At 45.3% G+C, this 13,764-nt stretch overlaps 1 protein-coding gene across 1 annotated transcript in view; it reads left to right on the forward strand.

Moving 5' to 3' along the window:
• Nucleotides 1-251: 251 nt before the first annotated feature.
• LOC135385647 (glutamate decarboxylase-like) overlaps nucleotides 252-13,764 on the forward strand; it is a 111,476-nt gene continuing 97,963 nt past the window's right edge. The window contains exons 1-2 of the mRNA XM_064615100.1: nucleotides 252-294; nucleotides 2,300-2,457. Of these exons, the coding sequence (XP_064471170.1) occupies nucleotides 284-294; nucleotides 2,300-2,457 (169 nt within the window). The 5' untranslated portion in view covers nucleotides 252-283. The remainder of the gene's footprint in view (nucleotides 295-2,299; nucleotides 2,458-13,764) is intronic.

A 13,764-nucleotide genomic window follows, 5' to 3' on the forward strand; every position in this document is an offset into this window, starting at 1 on the left:
CACCTGTAAACAGGAGTGCCTCAGAGTCATCCGAACTGCCTCTTGCAAACGTTTGGCTGTGGGACTGCTGCATCGCTGAGTGGCTGCTGGCGCTCTGGGGATGAAACAAGTCCGTATGGTTCCGATTTGTGATCCGTTCACCTAGCATGGAATCACATCTTGGGCAACATCCTTCCTCTTGTGCTTTCTACGCAGCTCTGTTGTTCTTATCCGATCGAGTACTGTCCAGTCGGCTCGAAATTGCATGTGTATTTACAGTCATACTGTGTCGTTCTTTCCGACTATGCTTATTACGTAAGTTTTCGAGGGGTGGTGATAACCCACCTTTTATTACGTTAGACATTCCTATCACTCCGGCTTCGACGTGTCGCTTGATCTGTCATCCATCCTTTGGGATTTGAGGAGGTTGCCAGAATCTGCATTACGTACCATCGATGGGCTTAGGGTCACAAAAGCTGACCTGGTCATTGGACAATGTCTCCTTAACGCACTCGTTACAATTAGGTACCGAACTGGTTTCTCAACGTCGAAAGTTTGTGGTCATAATCCAGTTTTACAATATCTCGCACAACGTTGGCTCCTGTCGAATTGCTAACTGAAGAGGATAACCCAATAACACGGGTTATGGAAGATACCGAGACGTACCGTTCCGTAGAAGCGTTATGGACGACCTCTAACCATAACAGTGTGTATTTTCATCATGTAATTAATCAAGTGTACAACGAGCGGAATGAAAATATTCGCCGCAAAATATTCGGCGAACCGAAAACAAAAGGCAATCGTTCAAAGTTTGAATGCCATATTTCGAGGAGAGTGTGAGAAGACGGTCCCGAAAAACTGACTAATTTCTCCATCCACAGCATATTTGGATTTCAGGTGTTTTCTTTAAAGTTTCAGATTTGGTTGATTGATTAATTAGTTCCACGTAGACACAGGTTGTACTGGTTGTTGTCATCCCCCCCCCCCCCCCACCGATGTCGCAGTTAGTCGTCACTGCAGTGAGCTGCGGAATATCGGACTCGAAGCACAGCACTGTGTCACGATATGATCTGTGACTGCCAGTTTACGTTCGTTCTCCGCCATTTCCATGTATAGTACGAGCTCTGTGCAGATATAAAGTACCCAGTGATGATGTACACTTGCATACAATATGCCACGACGCTGAAAACGTAGACCACGTAGACCCTGCTCATCTGAATTATAATAAAGAACAGCAATAATAATAAAGAACATCGTAAAATACGCCATTCCAATTTCTGGTTATGTTGCTACTCTGGACACGAGCTAAGAAACTATACTGTCGGCAAACGCTTCGTTTCGATGATCTATATCACAATGCAAGAAAGGGAGACAGGATGAATAACATCACTGAGTTGCCGTTCACGTTGAATCAGTGGTCTCTGGCCTAATATCATGTAGCACCGTCAAGCACTGTTTTCATTCATAGACGACTCTCTAAGGGACACTGGTCTTCTCTACAACGTTTAGCTGAACTCATTTCATACTGTAACTTTTATGTCTTGCGCAATGACATTGCTTGGTCATGAGGTGTTCATGCGGTGACTGTTGGGTTAGTATATACTGTGGTGTTACGTGGCGTACGAAACTCATCATTTATTCACTCATTACCTCATCATTTCATGTCCTATGTACTGACTAGACCCCCAGGGTAGTGAGCCACAAATTAATAGGCGAATTTTCTCATTAATAGTCACCTCATTCATTTGCTGTTCCTTTCTTTGTCTCTTACTGTGCAAACCCCCTACAATATTCAAGTATGTCTGCATTCTATGCTACTGTCTGTTTTAGAAAAAAAGGAAAAAGAATGACAGCCTATTGTTTCCATATCCTCATCCCTTTTTACTGTGTGCTAGCTGGAGATTTTCCTTCTTTCTGTATTCACGCTTCCGTTTGTCTCGCTCCTGACACGATGAGCAACAAAAAATATCCCTGTGAGTTGATCTAAACATACTTTATCTCGTCACCTGGTTACGACCACCTCATAGCCCCTTGTCATCAGTTTGCTTTTGACCTTCTCCTTACTGTCCCCGCCATATTGTCTTGCGTGGGAAGGACACCTGACGTCACACAAGAAACTCAGCGAAGCCGCAACGATTTATAACACCGCGTAGAATTGTTTTGTTTGTTTTGCTCCCCTTGTACCAGGCATGAAATTCTTGCAAACGCCTGGATCGATCTCTAGTTGCGAGATGATGGCATCGTGGGGGCAGCGTTAGGCAACGCCCAGGTGACGTGCAGTGCTTCGTCCGTCCAATGGAGTGCGTTCAATCGATTTCAGGAGGCGGAGTTTTCAACACGTCCCGTGGAAGCGGACCCGGTATTCTGTGTCCCGGTGCGAAAGTCTCCGTTGGCACGAGCGGTTTCCGCCTTACACGGTCAGGGACGAGGGAAATACGACGAAAAAGATCATGGACGTGGGAAAGCTCCAGTACAAAGGTAACTTTCTTCGTTTCTCTTCGTACTCCGCGAAGAACTGGATAGTTATCTTCTGATTCAATACAAAAAATGACTCCTTTTGTAAGAATACAGGGTCTAAATGCATGAAATACATCTGCATTCACACACGTGTGCTAAATGTGGGTTCGTCGACGGATCGAATGCACTAAAGAGTCTCAATGGAAGGGTAGCAACTGGTTACAGTATACTCCAGAAGAAATGTAGCCTCACGAAATATTCAGACACCGCCAATGACGCAATGAGTAGTCTCCTTTAAATTATATTTTCATCAATCGAGTGCGACCGGCTCAGAAATCGGCCAAATGAACGCGCGGACGTCCAGAAACATGTTGAAAGTAAATAACTAAAAATAAAAATAAACCCAGCTCTGTCTGCAGAAAGGAGAAGTAAGACAAGAGACAACAGTAACTTTGAAAACAAACAGGGAAAACAACGAGCAAAAAAATAGGGAGAGGGCTTACTCCTCGTTACGTACGGTAAACGATAGCGGTCGTCATATGTAGGTCACCTTGTCATCACTCAATCACGGTCACATTGAACGGTTGCCGCTTGGTGTAACTACGACACAGTAACCATTTATGTGTATATAGTTTGTGCATGTGTGCAGTCAGTTTGAAATACCGTCGATTTACGGTACATCAGCTCAAAATTATAATGCGGCGTAAATTTTAACTGTCCCTGAAACTGGCTTTCTGAAGGTGACTCCGCTGCGCGGATACATACCGCCATGACAATTTGGGACTCGCTGCGTCCTTGCCACGTTACAAAAAATTGTGTACATATATCTATTATGTTACGATGCGAGACTCGGTGTGATCTACTACACGACACTAAAAAATAAGTTTAATCTGTGCTTTACACTATATTTATGACGTGCGAGGAACATTGGCGAAAATAATGTGGTTGCAATACCATATCGTTTCGTGCTCGAAACACCGTCCAGAGCGCGTGAAACACTAAAAAAGATAAAAAGAGAAAGCCCCTTGATCTGTGACCGACTTCTAACGTGCGTAGTGTATGAGCTGACAAGTTTCACCGTACCTAGACGAGGTGTCAAACAAGAACTACGGTTATGCAATGAGGTACCCTACCTTATATAGAATCTCGCAGTTAATCATATTATGTTATTACTTCCTGGCGTCGTCACTGCAAGCTCTAGGTTGGTTTCGTATTTTGTCTTGTTCTTGAAAAAAGAAGAGAAAAAAAAAAAAGGAAGGTAAAACTACAGTACAGCAAACAGTTATTCCCACATTTAAGTATTTTGTAATGCGAGGTGTGTTGACGCTTTATTTCCCACTATCACTTTTACACAGATACTGGAAATATCTTAGGAACAATGGTCTTAATATATAAGCTATGCATTGGAATTTTATTTGAGAACTGTGAAGTATAAATTATTATTATTATTATTATTATTATTATTATTATTATTATTATTATTATTATTATTATTATTATTATTATTATTATTATTATTATTATTTTGTCGCATACTCTGCGCGGTCATTTGGATCAAGATTCGGACCATGAAATCTCGTTTTTCTTTCGAGGCCTCCTTTAACTGGAAGAGCAAGATTCAGTAGTATGGTACATTAATTGTTTCACTCTTCTGGAGATAGTCAGTCACCAGAACACCTTCCTTCTCCCAGAGACCCGTGGCCATGACCTTTCCCGATGGTCGTTGAGTCTCGAATTTCTTCGGCCTCGAAGAACCGGAGTTCCACGAGCCGTTCTATTGTCTCGGGATCATAGTGAGGCAATCATGTTTCATCAACGCAGAGACAGAGCAGATGGTGGCAAATAATTGCTCGTGAGAATATAAGTGTCATGCCTGGAGTGAACTCACGATAAAACATTATAAATCCCGTTGTATAACAAACGTCGCTGTCCACATGTGCAACCGACGCTGTCCACATGTGTAAGGTCAACACCGTCAAGCTGTTGATACAATCACCATCACATCAATTCTTGGAGTGTAGAGTGCATGCTTCTCAAAGACATCTAGCACATATTACAGGCCAGGTACGCTGATAGTCCTTGCGTAAGATCGCATAACAGTAAAACGATTTAATATCGCGGTCCCAATTTTTCGCGAATCGGGTACAGGGCACATATTCGCGACCAGTGAAATTCGCGAACTCTAGACGCTAAACTTCGTGGCTTGATTTTCTCACTTCGTGATACGCCTTAGATTGCTCTTGCTATTATAATTAAAGCCTTATTTCATACACTTGTGCTGTAAAGCAGTTCAAATGCAAGCTAGCAACTCAGTCTCGAAATGGAGGTTGCGATTGTATCATTGTCTTTGAAGTGCCAATTTTCGCTCGAACATTTCGCGTGCCCTTCAAATTCGCTAGTTGTTTTTATTCGCGAGATTCGCGAAAATTAGGGGAGCGCGAACAACGAGGGTCTAACAGCGTTTGACGTACATTCCTCCACAAGAAGAAACGAAAATAATTGATCGATGGATTGACTGAAAAATATGAAGATGAACGAAAAAAGTTGTGGAAGAATCATGCTCCGATCGTTTAATTCAAAGACAAGAGCACGTCCCTTTGCAATGAAAGAAAACTGCAATGTTGAATCTTAACGCTGTCTAGATTTGCCTTTCGTAACAGCGCAGTGCGGCGCATATACCGGGAGGAAAATAGAGGACATAGAATTAAAATACTACCTATCGGGAAAGAAGCTTGGATGTGAGACTTAATGCCTCATGGGAAGTTGACGGCAAAGTGTGGGAGCTTATCTTGCCACGCGGGCAACCGCGAGTCGCATCCGGAAATGACCGTCATCCCCTGTTCCCCAGCCGATTGGCAGATACGAAACCCCGTGGGGCTTCCAGCGGAGGCACACCGCTATATCCTCATCAGAGCTGGGTGCCTCAAGGTTCGTAACCTGACACAAGTATTGACTCAACGGGACATTACTTGAAGTTATCACGTCGGAGGCCCGCACTGCGTCTGGAACACAAACATGTGGAAGCTCATTCCTCCCCCCACCCCCCAACGAAAAAAAACAAACAAAAAACCCAATGAGCAGATCATGCTTTGTACTTATTTCTAAACAATAAACAGAAACTAACAATTAGCACATGCTCGCGGAACCCGCAAAAGTACACGAAAATATTTTCTGTATATGTAATATTTTGTAGAGGAATTGCATGAAAAAGGAACGGGATCTGTAAATGCAGAACTTCACCAAGGTAGCCATCATTCCAAAGCATATCGTTCTTGGTACTGACTTCTTCGAAACGGGGGCCGCATACCGTTTTGTGACACTTCGCATTGACGAAAATGGTAAGGTGTTGATTTGAGTAGTTTTTAAAAAATGGTAAGAAAATGGCTGTATGGCAGCGTTCTCTCCTCAAATCAGGAGTGATAATATGGTCGATTAAATACCGGTTTCAGTGACTGTTATTGCTACGTTATGTGGTGAAGTTCTGTTTTTAGAGTGTAGACTATCAGGAACCAAGGGCAAAAACAAAGGGAATACAGCACATACCACAGTCACATGCAAAGCACGAGCTGTGACCTCTGAAGTGTTTCGAGCACCTGGGGATGAGATGTGAATCCAGTCGAGCAATCCATTCTGTTTGCAGTCGACGGTTGCGGTTCTCGTTTTGGGTCCACAGGAATACAATTTTCTTATTGCATATGTGTCAGGGAATGACCTTTATTACTGGTTCCGGCTCCAGCGCTTGTGTAGGCGTCCTCCCCTATACAGACAAATTGTGGATTGTCCGACCAGCTTCATATCTTGTCCCCAGATGCTCCGGTCGCTTCGGATGCCACAGCTCGCGCGTTGCACGTAAGTGCGATTTCTGCTGTAGCACGTAATTCAAAGGAACATTGTAAACCCTGCACTGACAACTTTGATAGCTTTGGCGCTTTGGACCGCTCAGAAGCCTTAAAACAAGCTTCAAACGACTAGAAACGTTAATTCGAGCGTTTTTAGCCGCTTTGGACCGCTTATAGGAGCGTTCAAACAGCGTTCTCAGGAGCATTTAAACGCATAGAAAGGTTATTTCGAGCGTTTTCAGCCACTTTGGAGCGCTCCGAAGCCTTAAAACACGCCTAGAAAGCTGATTTCAAGCGTTTGTAGCCGCACTAATGCGCTCCGAAGCCTTAAAACAAGCTTTAAACGCCTATTAATAGCAAAACACTTCAAAGATAATGTGGCCCATGCTGGGACGTATAGAGCCTCATCAAAATACTGTTATGGCAATAGAAAGCCAGGTATCGTCCTGCAATCGCGTTCGTCGATTATCATCACGAGCAATCGTACATCTCGGTGCTTCGTCCCCAATGTCCAACCCGCACAATGGATACGGGCCATCCTTGGCGATTAGCCCCATCAAAACGTGTGATAGCGATACACAGAATCAGCCACCCTAACTCCCTCCGTTTTATACCATTGTACTTGCACAAAACCGTTTCTGAACATAAGTTTTTCGTTAGGAGCTAATGTGTTCGTACCGTCCCTATAGCTGTGTTCAACATAAGAGGAGGATTTCGGGTGCTGAAGGAGAACTCTGTAGCACATTCTCGTTGCATTTAGCTACGGAAACAACAATGTTGAAACGGTAGTATGACCTGGAGAAATTACATGCGCAATATTAAGAACTACGCAGTCTCCTAACAGTTAAATATTGGGAGAAAAAGATATAACACATATGCCGTTCCTAGGCTAAATATAACTATAGACGGAGCTCGCCTCGGCTAACTCCCTTTACTTGCATTAGCTTTGCATGTCTACGTTATGCTGTCTTTCTGACTATTTTGAACAGTTGAGGAATACTTCTCAGATCGACGTTCGTATAAAGCGGTAACTTCATGCTAAAAGCGTTAAAACTTCAGTGCCACCCTTCCGTTAAAAGTTCACTGGACGATTACGATAGTCCGCAGTGCGAAATTTGAGCGAAGCTGTTGAGGTTGATACACCACTCTTTTTATTTTCCACGTATTTCTTCAGGGAGCACTCCTATCCTAGTTCGTGAAGTAACTGCCGCGATATTGCGGCCGCCACGGTTCCAGTCGCAAGTTTGGAGCCAAGCTGACCGAACTGCAACGAGATGCGTTCCGGCTTCCCAAGCGTGCCTTCCTTCTTCGCTTTCCTCCTCGGGCCCTCTTCACTATGGCAGTGTGGTTCCCCGCTGCTTTCCTCCTCACGCTTTCCCGTACTTTCATCCTTTCGCATCGCTCCTCGTTGGCTCTGCCGGTTACGACGCCGACGCCGCTCAACGCAGGAACCGGCGCCCAAGAGCTGCGCTCTAGAACACACAGGACGAGCGACAACCACGCAACACAGCAGTGTGGACCTGCTCCTGCATCCGCACTCGAAAAACAGAACATCACCGTACAACACGCACCAAGACCAACCGGTACTCAGAATGACATCTCTCTGAAACGATGAACGAAATGGCACCGTTCTGATTATTGAAAGCGGGAGGCGTGCGCCTTTTCTGTATCAAGTTAAAGGTCTTATACCCCTAACCACATGGACAGCCTTCAATGATCATCAAAAGCAATGGCCATTGAATCAATGCTGTGTATCAAAAGGGAGTCTGGCCATTAATGGGACCTGCATATACCTGAGGCTCCACCCACTTTTTGAGGTATCGAGCGAATCACAGGTCGAAATACAGTTCCCTGTTATTGCACGCCTGTTATTGATTGGATTGAAAGGGATATTACTGGTGACAGACCAAAACGAAGGATTTTGTGCCCACTTTATCAATGCCATCTGCATAGAGAGAAGCATGTTGGGAAGACTCAGAATTGCAGATATGGTTGCTGGCAGAAGTGATTCGCCAGGAGAGCTTTTTCGTAGCAGATGGCTGCCGGTATGACTTTTAAATCACGTAACGTAAGTATAGATTTAATAAAAGATGTACAAAGATGTGTGTATAAATAAAATTCAATTGTGTAATGCAAAATCTTACGTATCATGGGCGTTTTTCTTATTATTTTCTTGGGATCGCGGTCTGAACTAGCGACGAAACATCTCATTTTCGCGTAAATAATGATGGCGGAGCGAAAGTTGAAGCTGATTTTGAAGATGCGTACATGAGGATGGCCAGACTCCCTTTTAATACACAGGGGGGGGGGGGGGATATGTTTATTATATATAAAAAAATAAGAGGGAAAGGTTAGCCACCGGTATGGCGGCTTGCTATTCCCAGGAAAAAAGGGGGAAAATAAAGGCAAACAATACACGGCACTGCATTGAACATGCGAGTAGCGCCAGCAGGCGTGAATTGTGTCAACCTGCCAGGGGAACATTGAACTCAATGCTCCTGTACATACACCGATCTTCCCCTATATGCCACAGATCCGCAAGTACACATTGATTTTATCAGCAATCCCTATGAGGAAATGAATTCGAAACGAGGACATCAAATTGTTATTGCGCACATTCTAGATGCAACAACACAACATGACAAGCAACACGCGACAAGCGACAAAATCGACGGTGGCGCCCCCACTCAGGCGACAAGGAGCTATATCTCGGCTACAGAATCTTGCATCTACGACCAGTAGATATTTGTGGCGTGTCACCAGAAGGCGTTGTCTGTCGCTTGCCAAAAGCCGCTAGATTTGACGGTATGAAACCAGAGCGAAGGATGGAATATAGAGGAGTGGGGCAACAGTGTACCGTGGCGGCAAGTCAACTTTATTAAAAAGGGAATTTCGAGCATGTAGGTGGAGACCAGCCGCTTGAGTCTTCGCTCCTGACCGATCACCATGCAAGCGGCAAATATTGCGCGCATTTCAGAATACCCAGGTCATTGCGGGATATCAATGCAAAATTAAATGAGTAATAAAAGAAAGCATCACCATCGGACAGCGCGGGGACAGTTGTGTAAACAGCCTCACGTTAGTGCAGTTGCCTAATCTCCCCAAGATCAAGTTCAAGGTGCGTGCAGATAAAGTAACCCACATTTACGCAGGTAACGCGTTGACCGGTTACCGCACGAACTTCCGGTGGCGCACGACCACGCATTTATTTGATCAGAACCAACAAAGAGATTGTGGCAACCAAGCTTTGCGTAACAAAAAATATAGCCACGCAAGCTTTCCTCTGCGCGTATTTCGAATGGGGCATGGCGGTCTCCGCACAGTTGCGTCCAGCGACCGCTAGGGGTGCCACCGGTGCAGAAACCGTAATGAAGCTCCACATTGATGATCCTTTCTGTTATCTCGAACTGCACGGAGAGCAAAGTATGCGTGGCTATCTTTATTGTTGCGCAGAGTTTTGTTACCAAGATTGTTTTGTTGGTTTAGGTCGCATAAATGCAGGGTGCCTGAATAGTAGCTACCCCTGTGAGCCACAGAGAGACATACTGTTCAGGCACCCTACATAAACGCATCGTCGTGCGCCACCGGAAGATCTTACGGGAAGCAAGCAACGCGTTACGTGCGTAAATGTGGGGCTACTTTATCAAAGAAGACGTTATCCTACGTGATCAAGAACCCTTGCACATTGTGTGGATGACGTACATGCTACTTTTAACGTAATCACTTTACTAGTCACTCATAACCACAGACTTGGCGCTCTATGGCCTTTGTCGCATGTGCGCCATAAAAACCCTAATCATCATCATCATCAACACCATTTTGTGGTAATGGTTAGAACTACAGCGCCACCGTACACACATATGCCATAACAAAATTGCAGTTGTGAAAATTTTTCTCGGTGTTTATTCCCCTGAGGCTGCAAAATTAATTACCAATATTCTTTTTTATTTCTCTCTTTTTTCGCATATACAGTATAGTTCTGTCGATAGCTGCTGCCGCCTCGCAAAGGATCAGGAAGCTGCAGCTGCGACAGCGACTACAGCGACAGAATCTGTAACATGTTGCTTGGCGGCGCGTGTTATGGGATCCTGCGTTCAGGTGGTGATAGAGTTACGAGGCTGCCCAAGTTGGCCTCACGCATGTGGACAATGGGTGCGTTAAGTAAGCCCCCTAGGGCGCGAGTGTTTCAGACGCCACTCATTTAACGCGCCAATCGCGCACCCGCGAGGGTGAGACTCCGAGCCGCTTTTCGCGCTCCCGTTTCATTTGGGTGCATGGAAGCAGACGACAAGCGCCAGGGTGCTTGAGATTTTCCATGACGTGCTTCCTGTTGAGCGCCGGCAGGACGACCTTCGAAATGTGGGCTCGGAAGCAAAATACGGACTTTCTATGTTGCCCAATGCTCCGATTTCAGTAAACTGTAATATTTTTATAACTGTTATCATGCTTTTTTATTAGTGGACAACTTCCACGCGGGCATCGGCGGTTGGAGTTGGAGTTGGACGGACTAAAAATAATACGGAGAGGTTAAACTTGTCACCTGACAAATTCTGCATCGGCGTTTATTCTCGGGAAATGCAATGCTTTAATGCAGACACGTTCACGCTATGCAACCACGCCTCTAGTGTAGTGTAGTTTTTTTTTCTTTTTTCTGCGTTTTAGTCGTGACGCTGCCCGCTTTCAGCGTGGCCAGCCGCGGCGAGGAGTTTTCATCTTCGCCACCACCACCAGCCATCTTCACAGTAAATAGCTCCTATGGTGTCTGTTACAAATTCCCATCTTTTCCATTTGATTCGCTGTTACAAGGAAAAGTCTTCACAACCGCCGTCGCCTCTTCCAACGTTGCTATACGTTCAAACTAAGCCAACGTGCCCCCCGTCCGTGCACTGCATGAGCAGACAACAGGAAACGGCATTAGTGAGCGACCAGTGTAGCGCTCCAAAGTTGCTTTTCGCTGTTTAGTGGTTGCACCGGGTGTCTTATACTCCCGATTTCAGTGCGCCAAAAGAGGGGCCCCTACTTAACGCGTCCATTGTCACGACTGCGGCTGGCGGCTGGAGTGAGCCACACACTATAGACCAATCCTGCCCATCATGTTGCTCCCTACATAACTGAGGTATATTCCAGCGACGAGGACAACGTTCCAATAAATAGTGAGAAAAATACGAACAAATATACTACTGGTAGTGAACTTGGGATTGTGGGTCAGGTGCAAAAACGATATTCCTGCAAGTACAAACGCTTTTTATGGTGTGTACATTACCAGTTAGCTCATGGTACTGCGAATTAGAACGTGTTAAAATATTGTACATAATAGTTTCAAAACGAACTAGCGAAGCGGCCGAGTAATGCATGTCCGTTTAATGGTGGTAGTTCCAAAAGCACCTAAATACCCTTCTTTACGTATAGGTACTCAATTTTTTTTCTTGTATTAAAATTGGTAATTAATTTCCCCATGTAAATTTGCGACATACGCAGAAAGTTTTGTCCGCAATCTTCCCAGTGCAGCGCGCAACCAAGAAATGAAGAAATGAGGAAGCAATAAATCAAATTCAACCCGGACCCAATGTGTCTAGATCATGCGTAGCCCACGAAATGCTCGGCGGACTCCCAACACGTTCATCAGGAGAGTACGGACGTAACTCGACACGTCCCTCGGACGCATCGAATTTCGGTCTCCCACGCGCGTTAACAACAGTTGTTAGGAAACAAAGTGAGTCGAGATTGGAGGGAGGACATATGTCTTTTAAAAGGCGCTGATTGGATTTAAAGCGGGCGCATTCACATGACTCATCTGCGGTGTCCTACGTAAGCGAAGTCTTCCACGCATGTTTAAAAGGCAGGCAGTAGCGAGATAATAGTGTTTCGAACGGGGAAAAAAGGCAGCGCGGGGTTCTTCTTATCGCCAGGCTCGTTACACGCCTTGTTAGAGGCCCCCGGCACTAGCTGCGTGTGCGGAAGTAGCGGGGAGGACGACAGGGGTAGCCACTGCGTCGATGTAGCCGGCACCTACCAGGAACGGGGCTCCTTTGTATTTTATATATGCGCCACGTTCAGCGGATGTTTGGTAGGAAGGAACTGCCATGACTTTCGCCGGTACCCTGCACGCGACAGACGTGCTAAAGATGCGAGTTATCGCTTGTCTCGCAGCATATGCACCGTCATATATGCCGTGGGGAAGCAGTGAATAGAAAGGAAAGAGATTGGTTTACCCCCTTCGGCATAGATGAGCAAAAAAGAACACTGCATTTTGCTTACATTTGTTTCTTCCCATATTACAGGTTGGAGGTTGATGCTATGACAGTATAGGCCAGCCTTTCGCGCAGCACCTCAGCTTTTCCCTTTCTCTTTCAGCACTATAACCTCCACCACCACCACCACTACCACCCTTTCCCCTCGTGCACGTAAAACGGTCTCATTGGATCGCTCTCAAATAAGGTACCACGACTATCTACACGTGAGGTCCACGTTGCTTCACCAGCTCGCGTGGCTCAGTGGTTAGCACGTTGGCCACGATGTACCCGGGTTCGGGTCTCGGTGACGGCTGTGCTGTCTGGGGTTTTTACTGGGTTTTCCTCAGACGCTGTCAGACATATGTCGGCACAGTTCTCTTGGAAGTCGGCCCGGGACGCACATTCCCCACATGGCGTTAGTCGTGACGTTGCCCACCTCTGTGAGGCCGACAACGGCGAGCTCATTCAGGCGGCGGTGGTGGTGGTGGTGGTACGATGCTCTTCCACCACCACCACCACCACCACGTTGCTTCATGTTTTTCACCATACTGTTATTATCTTGTTATTTTATTTACGTCAAGGGCCCTTCAGGCATTACATGAAGGAGGGGTAAAAATCAGAGTTCGAGGTAACTCGTTACTGTAACTAAGTTCCTTTTCTCGGTAACTTTTGCGCCGTGGTAACTTTCAGAGGAACTCGTTCCTTTTTCAGGTATAACTTTGCCGATGTAACTTAAGTTACTTTTAATTCGCTCCTCACTCACGTCCACATATTTTCTTGCTTTCTTTCCGGTTCTTTCATGGTATTTTGTGCCATAAAGCGTGATATTCCATCAATGACAGTATTCTGTTCAGGAAGTAGGAACCGCTATCATTGAAATGAAGCTGAACCATTCGGCGCCCACATGGAATAGGATGCAAAGCGTTTGAACTGCTAGACATAAACGAAAACGATCTAAGCGTGTTGCACTCCTCCGCAGGCAACTCAGGGGTCTAACTCAACTGCTCACGCGCGCAGCACCTATGTCGTGCTATTTTGTGTCCGAAGTAACTTGGAAGTAACTCGTTCTTTTTTTAAGTAACTACGCGTAACTGCGAGTTACATTTCAGGCTGAAGAACTTCGTTATTAACTTGGTTACATTTTTCTCATGGTAACTTAACTTGTAACGAGTTCTTTTTGACGGGTAACTTCTCAATATATGGTAAAAATTAACTTTTCATACACAATTCATACAGCACAAGATTAAATACAACAC

Source organism: Ornithodoros turicata, chromosome 2, assembly GCF_037126465.1.
Source record: "Ornithodoros turicata isolate Travis chromosome 2, ASM3712646v1, whole genome shotgun sequence".
In the NCBI taxonomy this organism is placed as follows: domain Eukaryota; kingdom Metazoa; phylum Arthropoda; class Arachnida; order Ixodida; family Argasidae; genus Ornithodoros; species Ornithodoros turicata.